The 18,177-nt window shown below is 56.5% G+C and overlaps 1 protein-coding gene across 1 annotated transcript in view; it reads right to left on the bottom strand.

The window, feature by feature from the left end:
- The window catches only part of UMODL1 (uromodulin like 1), a 46,761-nt gene extending 29,236 nt beyond the window's left edge, over positions 1-17,525 (bottom strand). The window contains exons 1-5 of the mRNA XM_039857405.1: positions 17,471-17,525; positions 13,341-13,502; positions 12,346-12,461; positions 10,125-10,311; positions 9,087-9,227 (exon numbers count right to left, since the gene is read on the bottom strand). Of these exons, the coding sequence (XP_039713339.1) occupies positions 9,087-9,227; positions 10,125-10,311; positions 12,346-12,461; positions 13,341-13,502; positions 17,471-17,525 (661 nt within the window). The remainder of the gene's footprint in view (positions 1-9,086; positions 9,228-10,124; positions 10,312-12,345; positions 12,462-13,340; positions 13,503-17,470) is intronic.
- Between the last annotated feature and the right edge of the window lie 652 nt (positions 17,526-18,177).

Below are 18,177 nucleotides of genomic sequence, written 5' to 3'. Positions count from 1 at the left end.
AGTTTGAGTTTTATAAAATACAGGCCATGAAGATATTTGTTTAAATCTCTTGCAAAACCACAGTAAAAGAAATGGAGCCCAAAAGTGTCTGAGGTTTCCAAAAGCCCTTCATGTAAGGATTCAGAAAATATGTGTTTTCTAGTATCATGAAAAAAATTCTAGGATTTCCAGTCAAGATGGTGGAGGAGGTAAACGCCGTGCTTGCTTCCTCTCATGACCACATCAAAATTACAACTAAACGACAGAACAACCGTCGCTGAGAGTCGCCTGCAGTCTAGCTGAACAGAAGTCCTATGGCTAAGGACACACAGAAAAAGCCACCTCGAGACTGGTGGAGGGGCAGAGACACACATCAGGCTGGTCCCACAATCACCTGTGGCAGTTAAAAATCAGGAGGGATATCCCAGCGGCAGAGGTCCCCCAGGAAGAGTGAGGGGTCCCAGCCCTACACCAGGCTCCCCAGCCCAGGGTTCCAGACCCGGGAAGAAAAAGCTTGACACTCTCTGGCTGTGAAAACCAGTGGAAATTGTGGCTAAGTGAGAGGTGGGCTGCGGGAGCCCCAGGCGTCTTCTTAAGAGGCCTGCACGTGAACTTACCACTGACGGACTCGCTCTCTCTGTGCTCTAGCACCGGGGTGCCAAAAAGGTGCCAGGGACACACGGGGAGGAACTGAGCTGTCTGGCTTCAGGGTAAGGGCTGGAGCAGAGGCTTTCTCCTGAACAGAAGTGCTGGCAGAAGCCATTGTCCCTTTGTTGAGTCCTCCCCTACCTGTCTTGTAGACACAGGCGCCGCCATATCTGAGTCTCCACCAAACTAGTTCACACCGTTCGCCCTGCCCTGGTGATTCCCTGAGACCCCGCCCCTCCCAACATGCAGGATCACCCTTCGAGTGGCTTTTCCATACAAATGGCCTGTCTTGGATCAAGCTGTGGACTTTCCTAAAATCTCACAAAGGTTCAAAAACCCCAAACAAGCAGCGTCTGGCCTCCACGTGCCCCATACTTCTTGCTGAGCAGCCCCAAGCTCGACACCAGTGGCAGCTGGCCTCGGTTCCTTGCTCAGACTCTTAAGGCACCTCTAAGCCCAGCACGGGTGGCAGCCATCTTCAGAAATTACTTGGTGGCTCTTATCAGGTAGCCCCAGGCCAGGCACAGGCTGAAGTTGAATTTGGCCTAAGGCAGGATCCCTTCCAGGAGGACCTGGGGCTGGCACGCCTAGGAGCTGGCTCCAGACAGTGCCAGAGCACCACTCAGGGCCACATCCAAGAATGACACAATCAAAGGAAAGACTGGGCAGGCACCAGAGCCCTGCTAGGGTGACTCCTGCTCTATGGGGTCAGCCCTTACACAACGGCTCCTCCCTTGTAGTCATGGCCAGTCTTCACGCCCAATGAGCTCAAGGACCAAACCCTCTCAATGACGCGTAAACAGCAACCAAGGCTCAACTACAACAGGAGGGCACACACAACCCATACAAGGGACACACCTGGAGCGTGTGGCTCAGGTGACCAGGAGACTGTGCCACTGGGTCCTGCAGGACACCTACTACATAAGGCCACTCTCCTAAGGCTGGGAGACAGAGCAGCCCTACCTAATACATAGAGGCAGACACAGAGAGTCGGCCAAAATGGGGGGACAAAGCAACATGTCCCAAACGAGAGAACAGAACAAAGTTCCAGAAAAAGAACTCAACAAAACGCAGATAAGCAACCTGCCAGATGCAGAGTTCACAACACTGGTTAATAAACTTGTGGAAAGAGTAGATGGACTCAGCAAGAACTTTAACGAAGAGCTAGAAAACATAAAAATGGAGACGGAAAACACAAGAAAGAAAACCAGTCAGAAATGAAGACTATAATTACTGAAATAAAGAATATATTGGAGGGAGATGAAACAGAGGATCGAATCAGTGATTTAGAAGATAAAGTAACAGAAAACATCCAATGAGAACAGCAACGAGAAAAAGGAATCTAAAAATAAAACGAGGATGGTTTAAGGGGCCTCTGGGATAACATCCAGCATACAAAGATTTGCATCATAGGGGTACCAGAAGGAGAAGAGAGAGCCAGGAATTGAGAAGCTATTTGAAGAAATAATGATGGAAAATTTCCCTAACCCGGTGAAGGGAATAACACACAAGCCCGGGAAACTCAGAGAGTCCCAAACAAGATGAACCCAAAGAGACATCATAACTAAAATACCAAAGGCGAAAGACAAAGGAAATCTGAAAAGCAGCAAGAGAAAAGCAGTTAGTTGCCAATAAGGGAGCTCCCATAAGACTGTCAGCTGATTTCTCAACAGAAACTTTGCAGGCGAGAAGGGATCGGCATGAAATATTCAAAGGGATTAAAGCAAGGACCTACGATCAAGATTACACACCAAAGCTATCATTTAGAATTGAAGGACAAATAAACAGCTTCCCAGAAAATAAAAAGCTAAAGGAGTTTATCACCACCAAGCCAGTATTACAGAAAATGTTGGAGGGGCTTCTTTAAGAGGAAAGGAAAAAAAAAAGATCAAAAATATGAATAATAAAATGGCAATAACTACATATCTCTCAACAATTACTTTAAATCTAAATGGATTAAATGCTCCACCAAAAAGACATGGCTGAATGGATAAGAAAATAAAACTCTTACATACGCTGCCCACAAAAGACTCACTGCGGATCAAAAGACACACAGACTGAAAGTCAAGGGACGGAAAAAGACGTTTCATAAAAATGGAAACAAACGAACAAACAAACAAAAAAGCTAGGATAGTAATACTTACGTCAGACAAAATAAACTTTAAAACAAAGGCTATACCAAGAGACAAAGAAGGCCCCAGGAATCCCACTTCTGGGTATTCATCCCAAAAAACCCAAATACTACTTTGAAGGGACATTTGCATTCATAGGTTCACTGCAGCATTATTTACAGTAGCCAAGATATGGAGACATCCTGGGTGTCCATCAACAGATGAATGGATAAAGGAGAGGTGGTACATATATACAATGGAAAATTACTCAGCCATAAAAAAGAAGGAAATCTTGCCATCTGCAACAACATGGGTGGACCTAGAGGGCACTGTGCGGAGTGGAGTCAGCCAGACAGAGCAAGACAGATGATTTCACTTACATGTGGAATGAAAGAACGAAATAAACAAACATAACGGAAACAAACTCATAGATACAGAGAATATTTTGGTGGTCGCCGGATGACAGGGGGGTTGGAGGTGGGTTAAAAAGGGGAAGGGATTACGAAGTAAAAATGGGTAGTTACAAAACAGTCACGGGGATGTAAAGTACAAATACTGTCATAACTATGTATAATGTCAGATGGATACTAAGTAAATTTATCAGCAAGATCACTTCGCGAGTTATATAAATGTATAATCACTGTGTCATACACCCGAAACTAATACATGTATGCCAACTGTAATTGAAATTAAAAAATTTTAAACCATAAAAAACAAATAATTTTTCTAAAAGTTTATCTTTCCAGACAAATGTATGTGCTTCCTTTCAGTAAAAAAATAAAAACCAGTATAATTCAACTCATTTCCCTTTTTGCCCTGGCTGCCAAGCAGCTCAGAATCAAGTTTAGTGCCTCATCCTAGTCCTGAGACTCAGCTCTGCTGTGTCCTCCTCCACCTGAGCACTGAGCCATCTTTTATAAATGGGGGTGTCCTGGATATGTGTGCTTCCCCACTGTGAACTCCTGCTGGTCCTCCTCAAAGCAGGCAGATATAAACTACCAGAAGCTCATGAGAGAAGCTAGCCCAGCCCTCCCTGCCCCATGCCATGCTTGGACAGGATTGGGGACCCATCTAAACTCTCGATGTCCCATGAGAGTTCCCCTAGGATGAGGAGTTAGAGTGTATTCGAAGAAGACACATCTGTCCTTTTCAGATTTCTACCTTCTGGAACTGTGAGAGAATTCTATTTCCGTTGTTTTATTCTTTTTGAAAAAATTAATTGACCTTTTTTTTTTTTTTTACATTTTGACCCTTTTTCGTTGTTTCAAACCACAGGTTTGTGGCGCTTTGTGACAGCCGCCACAGAAGGTGAATCCACCTCCCAGGCTTCTTCCACTAGTGTCCGAGGCAGCAGCTGTCTGGACAGCACGAAGCTTGGAAAGTTCTTCGTGCTGCTGCGAAGCTGGCCAGCGTCTGGCACACTGAGGCCAATCCTGCTTCCGTAGGACAGAGCTCGCGATGTTGACCCGGAGGTGGTCCTTCTGCCCCTTACCCTTGAACTGGACCTTAGCCCTTCATTAGCCAGGATGCTAATGAGGGACTAAGGAAGGAGCTGATGAAAAGCTCGCATGGCCCTGCACTTTTCAATGCCCTCATTAAACGTGGTCCTGGAAAGTAGCGCCCGATTCTTGACTGTGCGTTCTGAGGATGCTATCGCTCTGTGGCCCTCCCCATCCTATGGTCGGGAGCTTGACCTTCATCTCGGTGAAGCACACACGTTCCCCGGGTCCATGGGTCCAGCCCTGTTTCTTCCAGGCAGCCCTGCCCCGTCTCTGGTGAAACAGGAAGGGAGCTGGTAGGGGCACTGCCTGTCCCAGGATCTCCCGTGTCAGCTCTTGTCCTCATTTCCCTCGGGCCTGTCACCCTGACACCTGACCCTTGTAAAGGTAGAAACGCTGAGGGTTCGAGCCAAGAGTCTGAGCATTCGCTGGGGATGAGTCTTGGCTTGGGTGACCTTCCTACCTGCCAGGCTGCCTCTCCAGTGGCCAGTCCTGCCCTGGCCAAGCACGAGTCCAGGAGATGTTTCTATACGGAGCCGAGTAGCCATTAGGCTCCAGCTGGGAGGGGGACGGTGTCAGAGGGAGCTGGGATGACCCCCGAAGACAGTCCCACTCCATCCTAAAAACAGCTTGTGTTCCCGGAACAGTACGTGCCAACCATGCAATATTTCTTACAGTTTCTGTTTTGTGCAAGAATCCAGCTGCCCCGTGTGTCATTAATTGGGTGACTAATTTCACAAGAAAAGCATGTGAAATTTGAGCTGTATTTTCCACGAGTTCGTACCTCTAAACCATTCCAGCAGATTGCTCATTTATATTAGCTTCTAAATTTAAAACATATGCTGCTTCCCTTAGCAATATGCGACTGGAATTCACTCTGAGCTTCTTCGCTGACAACGCCGGATTTGCCTTTCCCGCCCTCTGAGGAGTGAAACTGGGTCGTTGACCTGTGCGTGTTTACCTGTGGGCTGGACCTTTTTCCAGAAGGAACCTCGCAGCTCAGTATTGGGGCAGCATGGTGGGGTCCGGGTGACAGCATTCTCAGCGGCAAATAGAGTGTAATATTTTTATCAGACCACGAACCAGAGCATGTTTAATAACTGTATTCCAACCTTCTCTTCTCAATGACCGGACGGGATCTCCCGCCTGCCAAGGCCGTGGCCCATGAGACCTAAGGATGGTCCGCAGTGGGTCTGTGCACAGCTCTGCGGCGCAGCTGTGCGTGGAGGGGTGCACAGTTCTCATCAGACCCTCACAGTATCGAGCTGCACCGCAGAGGAGTGTCTCGTCAAGCGGAGCTGGAAGGTCAAACTCCCAGAGTAGCCGCCACTCAAACCTCCCTTGTCATTCATTGATATCAAGTATGTTTGGAGTGACTGCTGTTTGCCAAGCACGGGAACTGATGAGCAGTGACCAAGAGACCTGCCCCGTGGAGCTCCGTCCTGGGGAGGTAGAACATTCTGGTGGATGAAGACCCACCCCGGACCCTCCGGATCCTCAAGTGGTGCTGGGAACCAGCTCCTCCCCCAGCCCTCAGCCCCCCTTCTCGACTGCCGTCAGCAGACGGGAGGACACGGCTGCTGGGTGACACGGTGCTGTGCCAGAGGGTGGCCCCTGGGAGTACACCACAGGGCAGCTCCTCACGGATAAAAGGAGGCGACACCGGAATGTGCTTACGACAGAGCCGGTGGCTAGGCGGCTGAGCAAAGGGAGGGTCCTCGCCCTTACGCCCCTTTGAAGAGGAAAGGACATGCGAGTTAAATTAGGTCGTTCGAACGTGATTGTGACACCGTTCTCTAAAACCACCTCACGATGTTACTGATCACTCTAGTTTTTATAGCAGGATGTTGGCAGCAGCCTAAATGCACCCCCTCCCCAACACACGCACCCCGAGGGAAACAGCCATGAGCATCGCTCTGTTGCCAGGCAACATCGTTACACCCAACCATCGAAAATCGGAGCTCTGAAGACCAGGCTGCCTCGTGGAAACCTTTGTGACACAGTGGTGACTGAAGAAAGCAGAACACGAAACTGCACGAGAGCAGGGTTTCCATACAGTAAAACGAGCAAACAGACAGCGACAAAAACCTGGACGCGAACAGGGAAAAACGAGAGAGTTTGCTGGGGCTCGAGACCCGGGGAGACTTCCCCTGCCACCGTCAGAATGCGGTCGAAGCGACATATCAGATTCCAGAATGACAAGAGCGAGACGAGTGGCCAAAGCGAGTAGGTGGCACGTTCCAGGCTGAACGTCCTGAGAGGTGGCGAGGCCAGGAGGCCCCGTCCTGCGGGCCCCTCTCCACCAAGCCCCTGCCCGGAGGGTGCGCCCAGCTGTCCTGGGGAGGCCTGGTGTCCGCCTGGCCACCTGCTCCCAGGGCCCTGCCGGACTGTGCCCCCCGCTTCCTGCCTTGCCCCTTAGAGTGGGGTCCGCTGCTCCGTATGACAGGAACCCCACCTAACGGGGTTGTGCGGTTTTGATAAGTCTCAGTATCGCCAGTTTTTCCGGCATCTACTATTCCGTGCACTTGGGAACATTCTGAGAGGCGACACATTGATGGCTTCGCCAGGTACTGAGGGGTCCAGGCACCATTACTTAAGGGAGGGGCCTGCCCCAAAGATGACTGCGGTTCACAGGAGACCCAGAGGAGGGGATGGGGTGCTAGGGAGCCCCGATGCTGGCAGATCCCCGTCCAGGGGAAGTGGCCGAGCCGAGGGAGCCAGGTCTTCCAACAGTCACAGGAGGAAACGGGGGGCGAGGGGAGCCGCGGACACAAAATAGAAGAACTTAAGAGGTGGCATCAGCGATTGTTGGACCTGATATAACTTGCAATCGAAACAGACTATTAAAAATTGTGATAACAATGAGACAAATAGAAATTCCAACAGACTGAAGGCTGGATGATGTTAAAAAATATTGCCTTGTTTTTCTAAGGGATGATATGATACGGCATTGTAGATTTTTTAAAAAAATGTCTCCTATCTCTTAGAGATACACTCTGAAGCAGTGACAGATGAAGTCAAATGAGGAAGGGGGTCTCAGACCATGCGGTGGGGGGCAGGGAGAGTAAATGGCGATGGAGATGAAGCAAGATGTATTTATATTCGTCTACAACTTTTAAGAGTAAAAAGTTTAAAATCCCCACGGCCTTACCACGTCTGGGCCCCGTGGGCCCCGCCGGCTTCCGTCCCAGGGCTCCGGCTCCGGCCTCCTGGACCCTGGACCCCACCAAGCACACGCCACCCCGGGGCCCTGACCTGACCCTTCGTGTGAGTTTCCTGAGGCTGCTGTAACGCATCGCCCCAGACCTAGTGCCTTAGGACAAGAGAATTTCCTCTCACGGTCCTGGAGCCCAGAAGGCCAAAGTCCAGGTGTCCTCAGGACTGTGATCCTTCTGGAGGCTCCAGGCAAGAATCCACCTCCTGCCTCTTCGAGCCTCTAAAGGCACCTGCGCTCCGGCCGGGGGGGCCGCGTCTTCTCCCCTCGCCGTTTCCCTTGTCACAGCCCCTCTGACTCTGACCCTCTGCCTCCCTCCTATCCCTCGTGACCACGCTGAGCCCACTCAGATTGTCCGGGATGCCCTCACGGTCTCAAGGTCCTCCGCCTGATCCCATCTGCACAGTTCCTTCTGCCGTGTAAGGTGACAGTCACAGGTCCCCGGACGTTGTTGGGGACCAGTCCTCAGCTCGCCAGGCTCCTCCCGCTCTCTCCTCAGCCCGCCCCTCCGCCAGCCTCACTGCTCAGTTCCCGGGGCCACGCGGGTCTCTGCCCGAAGGTCACGTCGTCATCACACGCGGGCCGTCCCAGCTGTCTCCCTCCTACGCCATCTTTCTTTATAGCCAAACCATCGCCCCGGGGTCTGTTTGTCCTCATTCGATCATCGTCTCTCTCTGAAGTGTGAGTTTCTAGGGAGCAGGGCTTGGACACTGAACAACCCCAGTGAGAACAGTACCTGGCGCGTAGTAGGCACTCATTAAAATGCGTCCCATAAGCGAATGAATGAATGAATGAATGAATGCTAACCTGACCCTCAGCGCCCATCCATGCATCTCCCCCTCACTGTCCCAGCTGCCAGCTGAGCACCTGCAGCCTCGCCCACCTGCACACCTGCAGGCTGTGGGCACCGAGACCCCCTGACCACATGCCGGCTGCCAGAGCAGCTTCAGGTGACCGGCACGCCCATTTGGGGAAGGCCTGTGGGAGGGGGAGAGGTCCAAGGGCTTGACCGGGTCCTGGAGCTATGAGAATCCGCCGAGGTCCCTTCCCTCAGCACGCGGCCCGCTTGGGCATCACCCATCTCCAAAACCACCCTCCCGGGAGCGCCCCCACTCCAGCTTAGGAAACCTCCGGCAGGGGCTGCCCCTTCCTGACCCCAGGGGCGCTTTCCCGCTGTTCTTCCCGCCTCACTCCGTCTCTTTGCAAGCCCCCCCTCCTTTACTGACTTCTGAATATTGGGGTTCCTCAGCCACAGGCCCCGATCCCCGTTCACACTCCAGTAGTTGAAACGCCACGCGGATGCTGACGACACCAGCACGTGTGCAGGCGTCCTGCTGACACGGCGCGCCCAGCCAGCCTCTGGCGTGTCCTCGGCTGCTTTTCCTGAGAGCAGAGGTGACCATCTGCCCGTACGTGTGTCTGTCACCAGCGTCCACACAGTGAGCGGCGCGCAGTGAACGCTGGTGACATCCAAGGACGGACGCAAGGCTCGTTCGCGACAAGGACAGGGACGGCGGCAAGAGCGGCAGCGCTGCCCGCGAGCCAGACGGCCTGCCCTTCGCGGGGACAGAGGGCCCCTGGGCCCAGGGGCCGCGTGGCTGGAAAGGCTCCCGAGGCCAGTCCCAGGCTCCTCACCTTCGCACGTGCAGTTTGGCTTCTGGGGGGACGAGGTCAGCGACTCCGGGTGACTGACACACTGGTACGAGCTCTCCAGGTTCAAACACAGCTCCCGGTCAGCGCAGGCATTGAGTTCCTCATGCGAGCATTCGTTCAGGTCTGTTAAAAAAAAAAAACCGGTGCGTGGCGAGCACCTGGTCATGCTCGCGAACCTCCAAACGCATGTCCTCTTAGCCCTCAGTACTGAAACCGACTTGTCCGCCTACAGGTGCGTTCCAGTGGCCTCCGGCCAGAGTCCGGGCCGACAAGACAAGCTCCTCTCTGACGGGCCTCACTCAGTCGGGTCTTCGAGAAAGTCTGTGGATTCTGAAGGAAATTAAATGCGATCTCTAGAGCTTTCTCTGGGCCCTGGAGCCTGGTATCATCACATGCGACCGTCACAGTCCTAGAAGGAGCTTCCCAAGCAAGAGCAGCCCCCCTCCTGGGGTGCAGCAAACTCCTGCTATAGGGAAGAATGTGCGGCTGGAGCCACCTGCTAACACCCTGTCTGTGACCCCTTCCATGTCACATGGCAGAGCCAAGCACCTGAGACAGAGGCCATGTGGCCCACGGCCCACAGTGTGTGCTGGCTGGCTAAAAAGTTTGCTGACCCGTGACATGGACAGAAGGAGGAAGGGGGGGAGGGGGAGGAGGAAGAAAAGGGGAGGAGGGGGGGAGGAGGGAGAGGACAAGGAGGGGGGAGAAGGGCAGTAAGAGGAGAGTGGAAGAGGGGAAGGGAAGAGGGGGAGAGGAGGAGGGAGCAGAGGAGGAGGAGGGGGGGGGGAAGGAGAGGAGGGGAGGAGGGAGGGAGGAGGGGAGGAAGAGGAGGAGAGGAAGACGAGGGGGAGGACCTGCACGGAAGGAGAAACCTGGGCCTGGCGGGTGCTCCAGGGACACAGAGTTTAAACTTAGTTTGGGCCACAGTGAGCTAGAATGGGTCAGCCACGCCTCGCCTGCTGGTTATTTCTGCTCCTGCCCCCTCCCCCCACACACAGGATCGGGCGGAGGAAGCAGCACCTTGCACCTGCAGGCTGACCACTTCATAGATGCGCTTCACGACGCCATCCAGCATCGCAGAGACGTTGGCCACAGGCACCGGCTGCGGCAGGCCCAGCAGCAGCTGGGATACCGTGGTTGAGGTGTCCCCGCAGGCCGAGTGCAGGTGGTAGACAGTGGCTTCCATCGGCCGCAGGGCACCCGTGACCTATGAGGTCAGAGTCAGAGCATCACCCAGTGACACTTCCCCATCAGACAGACAAGGAGACCGAGGCCTGGAGAAGTTACAGTCTAGTGTGTGCTCTCACGCGCACACGCGCACACACGTGCATGCATGCACACGTGCACATGGCACACACATGCACACATGCACACACGCACACATGCATGTATGCGCACACATACACACATGCATGCACACACGTGTACGTGCACGCACTCACACACGTATGTGCACATGCACACGCATGCACGTAGCACACATGCATGCACACATGCACACACATGTGCACGCACACGCACACACACACACCCTTCTGCTCTGCAGGCATGAACCTCCACAATAGTTTTGTATCTGTCGTCATCCCAGTAACGGCCCTGCAGACGGGATTATCAAGGCCTCTGTAACACCCATCGTCGTGGTGTGAATCGTGTCTGGCCCCAAATCCCTGTGTGGCAGTCCTACCCGCCAGGACCTCACAAAGGGGCCTCGCAGGTGCGGTCGGGCAGGCGAGGCGGGGAGGCCGGGCCTGTGCCCCGTCTCGCTGGTCCCTTACACGGAGAAGCCTGTGACTGGAGACACTGAGAGGGGGTGCTGTGAGGACACGGGGACAGGCAGCCGTCTGCGGGGCGAGGAGAGGGAGAGGCCCTTCGTGTGCAGCCCCGGGCGGGGACAGCGCTGCCCACATGTCCGTCTCAGGCTTTCGGCCTCCAGAACTGTGGGAGCACAAAGGTCTGCCGTATAAGCCCCCAGGCTGTGGTGCTCTGCCACAGCCACCCCCAGAAAAACACTGGGGGACCCCCTGCCACGTCGGTCCCCACCCTCGCGGCTCATGACAGAACTGGATCAGGACCGAGAGAGAACTGGCCGACCGGACCCTGCACGGGGAGTGACACACACCTGAGTGAGGGAGCTCGCCATGCTGCAGCGAGGGGCCCGGGGCCAGGCCCCTCCTGCCGCAGCTCACAGTTTGACGGGGGTGACAACACCCACACTCGTGAAGAGACACCGGGTGACACGCGACAATATTTAAAACACCAACAACTGCAACTCGGGAGCTACATGTGTCAGCACCGTTTCCAGCTCTTTCCATGGACCGTTCAAAGTGCACGGCCACCGTCTCAGGGAGGTCGTGACTTTCCACGTAAAGGAGAAGGTCTCTAACACAGAGAGGCTAAGTAACCCGCCCAAGGCCACACAGCTGCCCAGTGACAGCGCTGGGACTAGAACCCAGGCAGTCTGGCGCCTGACTACGCTCCCACTGGCCAACAGGGCCATCTTCCCCTGCCCCTAGCGAACTCGGAGGAGACAGAATCGCTCTAGCTGGGGCGGTTAAGGAGGCCACCGGGGAGCGGGGTGGTTGACTTTCACCGCCTGTAACAAGGGGCCAGCTGTTCGGGGCCGCCCCAGCTGGCTGGTCTGAACGCTCAGGAGGGACCCCCGTCACCCCGGGCCGTGACGGGGTCTGAAGCTCAGGTGCGGGGAGTGTGGGCGGGGCCACAGCAGAGGCGCCTGGCCCCCGGGGTCGTGTGGTCATGCTCGCAGACACTTCTGGTCGTCAGAGCCGGGCACGTTTCTGGCTCCTTGGGCAGAGACGTGCTACGGAACTCCCGTGACGACAGGCGGCCCCCACGGCCAAGGCCACCGCGGGTGGTCCCCATGCCGGCATGTTCTGGGATCCGAGAGCGAGGTCAGCGATGCACAGCTCTGGGCCCAGGCCGTCTACACCGGGCACCCTTTGGCTTCAGCAACTGAGAGCGAAACGATGAGGGGGTCCCGCGCTCTGTACCGCGATGGGGCGGGGCTCACCACGTCCTGCGTGGCCAACTCCAGCTGCACACTGCATGGGTGCCATTTACTACCCAAGAGCCACCCCTCTTTGAAGCTTTGTTTTCATTAAGAATTCACATGTGGTTCAGCCAGACCTGGGGTCACTCAGAGCAGCCCCCCATGACCTCCAGTTCCCCCAGGCCCCGCCCGTGCCAGCCCAGCCCGCCCGCAGGCTTGTCCCCTCTCACCTACCATGGAGTGCAGGAGCCGCATGTGATGCAGGAGACTGGGGTCCACCTGCAGGAGTTCCCTGAAGTCCATTTTCACCAGGCTGGTCACGTTGTACCAGGAACGCGCTGGGCTCCTCCCTGGAACCGCAGGGGGCACAGGCTGAAGAGATACGGCCAGGGCAGGGCAGGGAAGGGCAGGGCCAGCGGGGCCAGGCAGGAAGGGGGACAGGCGGCCTGGACGGCAGGGCGGGAGCTGCCCTCTGGAAGGCGTGGGCACTGCCCCGCCTCCCGCCCTCACCTCTCGTACATTATCATCTGTGTGATCCTAGACACGCCATGTAATGCGTTACTGTGGATAGTGCATGCTAGATAATACTGTGTGTCATATAGATTTATACAACATGTACATTGTGATGTATATAGTAAAATAGCATATTAATATACGCTAATGTGATATAACATACTTCACATTATTTATACTATACTAATACTAGAATATATTGCAATATATATTGCATGTGATGGATTTTTTCCTTACTCTGAACTTTGACCAACACGTCCTCCTGGGGGCAGCCATGGCCAAGGGCAGATCTTTCCAGACCAGACAGGCTGCCCTGAGGGCTGGGCCACAGACCTGCCAAGCAGGAGCAGCGAGCGGGACTTGGGGTACGGTCCCGCTTCAGGAGCAGCCAGCCGCGTACCTTCCCACTATGAAACAGGTCAGCTTCCGCCAAGCTCCAGGGCCTCCCCAGTGGACCAGGGAAATTGCGGTTGCTCTGCCAGGAGTACCTTCCCCGTCAGGGCACCTGCGTGCACCCTCTCCCCAAGACGTCAGTGGCCAGATTTCGGTGGAGATGTCCGTGCTTGGGAGCGGGAGGCGCCCTGCACCAGGCTGTGGGCGCCCTCCTCCACCGTGCTCCGGACAGTCAGCCCTCACCTTCACCAGATCGGGGCCAGGCCCCCAGCCCACGGGGCTGCCTAGCTGGACACCTCCTTCGCTGCACATCTCAGTCCTACCTTGGGGTGCGGGAACCATGCAGCGGTGGCCCCCCGACCAGGGGCAGCATTTCTGAAGTCCAGGGCAGTCGGCGTCCAGGGTGCAGGGCGAGGTGGGCGCCTCTGGCCCCACCGTGGGGCAGACCCCGGGTCTCGATGCAAACTCTGAGGACCGATTCAGGGCTGGGGTGGTGTGGGGGGAATAAGTAGCGGTTAATGACATTAGCAGTGAAAGCCTGCCGGGCTGCTCGGGCTCCACACCGGGGTGCCTCCTGGTGCGGATTCTGCCTGCGGCACTCCGGGGTGCACAGTGTGGCCTGATCAAGGGCCGTGGTCAGGCCTGGGCAGTGTCATTTGATGCCTAAAGTCCTGGAGAAATTGCCACACAAGGGCCGGCTTCGAGGATATGAAAGATGGGCTTGGGGTGCAATCCAGGGAGCCACCGAGATGGCAGTGCCAGCATCCCTGGGGGGCCGCCAGCCACGCATCCCGAGGTCTTTGCTTGCTCTCCCATCGTAAAGACCAGCAGCCTCAGGGCCCAGAAGATGCTAGACTAAATGTGAGGTGGCTCCTCGGACAGAAAAATGACATTAGGAGGGAAAAAGTGAAATCCAAGGAAAGTGTGTGGCTGAACCAACAGCAGAGTACTGACCGTGGTCCCTTAGTGGGACACGTGTACCCGGGGTCCACTGGCGCTGACACCGGGGGACACTGGCTGAGGGGCATGCGGGAATCTCTACCATCTTTGCAACTTGTCTGTACGTCTACAACTGTTCTAAATGAAAAGGTTTATCCAAACGAAAAGAAAGCACAGGCCGCCCAGAATACCCGGCTTCCAAAAAGGGTCATCAATCCCAACGACGTGTTTTCGAGTTCAAGTTCGAATGGGCGCAAAGAGGAGAACTGCTGGGACTCCCCTCCCCCCTGGGGCCAGGCTCACTGAGACCCCGGGGAACTGACAACCGTCCCGACCTGGTAGAAAGTCAGAAATCTGCTTCTCCTCCGCTCGTGCATCACGAGCAGTGACACAGGACTGCCCAGCGCCTGGCGGCCCGCGTCGGCCACGGTCCGAGGAGGCCGCCCACCGGGCATTTCCGTCTGAGGTCTCCGGGGCTCGGGGAGCTGACCCTTCCGAAATACCGTTCCGCTCCCCGCCTCCTTCCCAGGCATTCTCCTTCCCCAGAGAGGCCCTGGTCCTCAGCCCGGGGGAGACGGGGAGCTTGGGGGAGCCTCCGGGTGCAGTGGGGTCCCCCTGCCATGATGACGGGCCAGCGGTGGAGATGGGCTGAGCGGACGCCAGGGTGTCACAGCAGCAGGCGAGCGTCGGCTGCGACAGTCTCGCCCCCAGCTTGTGCATAGCAGCATTGTTTGTAACAGTGAGAACCGGGAAGCAGCTAGATGGCCGATGGCCGATGGCCGATGGCCGATGGCAGATCGCTTCACGCTGACGTCCGCGTGAGGCGATGCCGCGTGGCCATGAAATCACGCTGCAGAGCAGTGTTTATTGACAGAAAAGATGTTCCGGGTAAATCGCCAAACGGTGGAAGCGTGCTACACACAAGCCTCGGACGAGGTGACCACGCTTTTGTGGAACATCCGTCCCGAAGGAACAGAGAAGGAAGAGCTAACGCGGGCCACGCGTGGGCGGCAGGCTCGCGGGCGACGGCCCTTCATTCTCTCCTGCGTTTCCAGACTCCCGCGTGGCTCGTGTATTCGCTTATGTAATTATAGTCAAAAGATACTTTTAAATACAATAAGGAATGAGGAACGTGAAAATCCAAAGGTTGGATGTTTAGAAATCGAAAGCCACTTAGACTGACAGCGACGTCACGTGTTCTCATAACTCGCTTCCCTTTTTAGACCGTCCTGGCCGAGTGGGAAAGGGAAGGGGGGGAGTTCGAGGTTTCGCTGCTGCCTGGAGGAGAGGCCTCTGAGCTGAGAGCGCGGGGTCGCCAAGACCCCGGTCACCCCACGTCTGGGGGACCCAAGAACTAAGAGCCGCGCCAACTCCCCGGGGTTTTCCCCTGCGGTTAAGCCCGCTTGTGCCCCCCGCGCCCCCCCCCCCACCGCTTTGGCCTCTGCCTCAGGCCGTGCGGAGCAAATGGTGGGTTTGGGGGATCACGTACAGCAACGTCTCAGTCGAGGTTCCAAAGGGCCAGCCTGTCACCAGCCTGTCACTCTGCAAGGGAGCTTTGATCAAACATCACACCCTGATCTGTGCCCGTGTGGGCCGGGCTGCCAGCCTGGTGCTCTGAGTGCGGCGTGGGCGAGAGGCGCTCAGCGTGGCCGGCGAGAGCTCGGTGGCCCCCGCAAGGCGATGCCACAGCGCAGGCGGTGCCCGATGCCCGCCCCCCACCCCCTGGAGTAGGAGTCCCGCCCGCTCCGTGTCTCGAATCTTCCTCAGTGCTGCGGTCCCCCCATCCAGCCGAGGCGCCTGCCCCGAACGCCACAGACAGAACCTGGCACGGGTGGCAAGAGTCAGGCCCAAGTCTCTGTGATCTTGATCAAGTCACCTGCCACCCCCAGCCTATGTCCTCGTCTGCAGAGTCGGGGAGCCTCCTGTCCAGGACTGACCGGGGCCCTCCCTCGCTGGCCTGTCCTGCGGGACACGCTCCAGCAGGGCCCTGGTCCCCCCGTTCTTTCCTCTGGGCTCCCGCGTCCCTCTCCAGACTCAATGCTACAGTAGCACTTCAGAGCCCCAGGGGAGACAGTGGGTGCCCGGCCCCAGCTGTGAGGGGCCGGGGCCTTCTGGGAGAGCTCTCCCTCCCCGCCCGCAGTGTCCCAGAGCAGCCTCGCCCCCGGGACTCACTAGAATGTTCTCGTCCCCTCCCTCCCCGTTGAGTTCCTAATTAAGGTGCTAACACTGTGAATATGGGCCGATGTCCCGCGAGAGCCACTTCTTAGAGACGGTGGAGTGGCAGGCGGTGGGGAGGGGACAGCGGCCACCCCTGCCTTCTCTTGGTGGGAATTTACTTGTTTAGCTGGCAGGGCAACAGCCACTACAGAAAGGTGACCCTTCAGCATGGGAGGAGCTGGCGTGGCTCAGCATCTCCTGGGTCCTATCCTCCATCCCCCTGGACATGTGACCTCTCTCACCGACAAGAGTCAGCATGTGGGAAGCCTACTGCCTTCAAGGTGAAGACGATCAGGGCAGGATGGCACCCACCTTCTCCCCCTGGATTCTGATGCTCCAAACCGAAGAGCCATGGGTCCCAAGGCCTCCACAGAAAAAGGGCACCCCCCACTGCTCAGGAGAACAGGTGCGCCCAGGCCAGAGGCAGCGGCTCGGCTGGCCCCACTCTGTACCTGTGGCCCTTGGAGACAGGGAAACTGGAGAGGCAGCTGGTGTCAGCACAGGAAGGGACTCCTCAGGCCCAGCACCTGGATGGGACCTCCCGGGGACAGCCCTTCCCTGCAAGCACCCCTTGAAGGAACCAACGGGGACACACAGCTGGCCCCGAGCCGCAGGCCCGGAGGCTGGCTGGCCCTGCCTGGGTTTCGGTGGCAGTGTTAGTGACAATGGTGCCACGTTAACGCTCAGCCCTGAGCCGTCGGGACGTCCTCGAACAGGGCCAATGGAGAGTGGCAGGCATCCCTGTCCTGTGTGACGTTCTTGTCTGTTCTCAGATTTCTGCATGGCTTGTATATTCATTTTTGTAATTATAGTAAAAAGATACACTTAAGTAAACCGACATATCAATTATCATTGCGTTCCAAATGCCGGATTTTAAAAAAACTGAAAGTCGTTTAGACTGAAAGGAACATCACGTGTCCTTGCAATATTCTTCCCGTTTTAGATCATCGGTTGCTGAGTTGTTTGAGGAAGGCACGCTCAGATGACTCAGCGTGCCAAGCGCACGAGGCCTTCTCAGGGTGGGCGGGACCGAGACCGCCTCCCACAGCCCCCGGGGGGCCAGCACCCCCGCTGCGTGCCATCCGTGCCAGCCATCCGCCTGGACGCCTCGAGCCGGTGCTTCCTGCACTCCTGAGGGGACAGCCCTCCAAGCCGGGGGTGGCCCGGTGACATTCCCTGGAGTCACGCCCTTCCCACTTCCCCTCCACGACGGGGTGTGGACGGGGGACTTTCTGACTGCTCAGAAACTCACTTTGGATCTGACATTGGCTCAGAGGTAACAGTCGCCACGACTCACGTGCATCGCACATGCACTCCTCCCCGGGAAGGGGTCCCCAGAAAGCTCCCGGCATGTCGAGGAGCTGAGCCCTGACCCCACACGGTGTGGCCTGTCCGGCCTTGGGCACTGTCCCACACAGCTAACAGTCACCCCGTTAGTCGCCGCACTGTGGAAGTAGGAGGACTTGGGGACCTCCAGGCAGTTAGGGGGGACTGGGGGTCCCCTTCCATCTCTTTCACATACTGCAGTTCAGATTGGGGTTCCGAATAAAGCAAGCATCCACCACGGCTTTTAACAAGAGAAGGTGGCAGCCAACACAGAAGAGATCGCGATGCTGGTTCTCAAACTCGGCTCCGTGTCAGAATCACATGGGGAGCTTTACAACACCCCGGCGCCCAGGCGACACCCCGCAGTGCTCATCACACGCTGAGGGCGGCGCCCAGTCTCAGCATCGTTGAAGCTGCCCGGTGGCCTATCACGTCAGCCAGGCCTGAGAGCCAGCGCTCTAGGACAAAGGCTGTCAAACCGGGGCCCTTGGCCGGCAGCCTCCGCATACCTGGCTAGCTGGGCCTGAAACCCGGGCGGGGCCATGACCTGTGCTTGGACAGGCCCCCGGACGACCCGATGCCCGCTCACGGCCGAGCACCAGTGTTGCAGGACGAGCCTGCAAGTCCAGGGTGAAAGGCACCAACAACGGTGACCGTCGGGAGGCTCATCAGGTCCCC

The sequence above is a fragment of the Pteropus medius genome, unplaced genomic scaffold (genome assembly GCF_902729225.1).
Source record: "Pteropus medius unplaced genomic scaffold, Ma_sr-lr_union100, whole genome shotgun sequence".
Classification (NCBI taxonomy): Eukaryota; Metazoa; Chordata; class Mammalia; order Chiroptera; family Pteropodidae; genus Pteropus; species Pteropus medius.
Note: the sequence above shows the minus strand (reverse complement) of the source record. Positions and strands in the feature narration are given on the sequence as shown.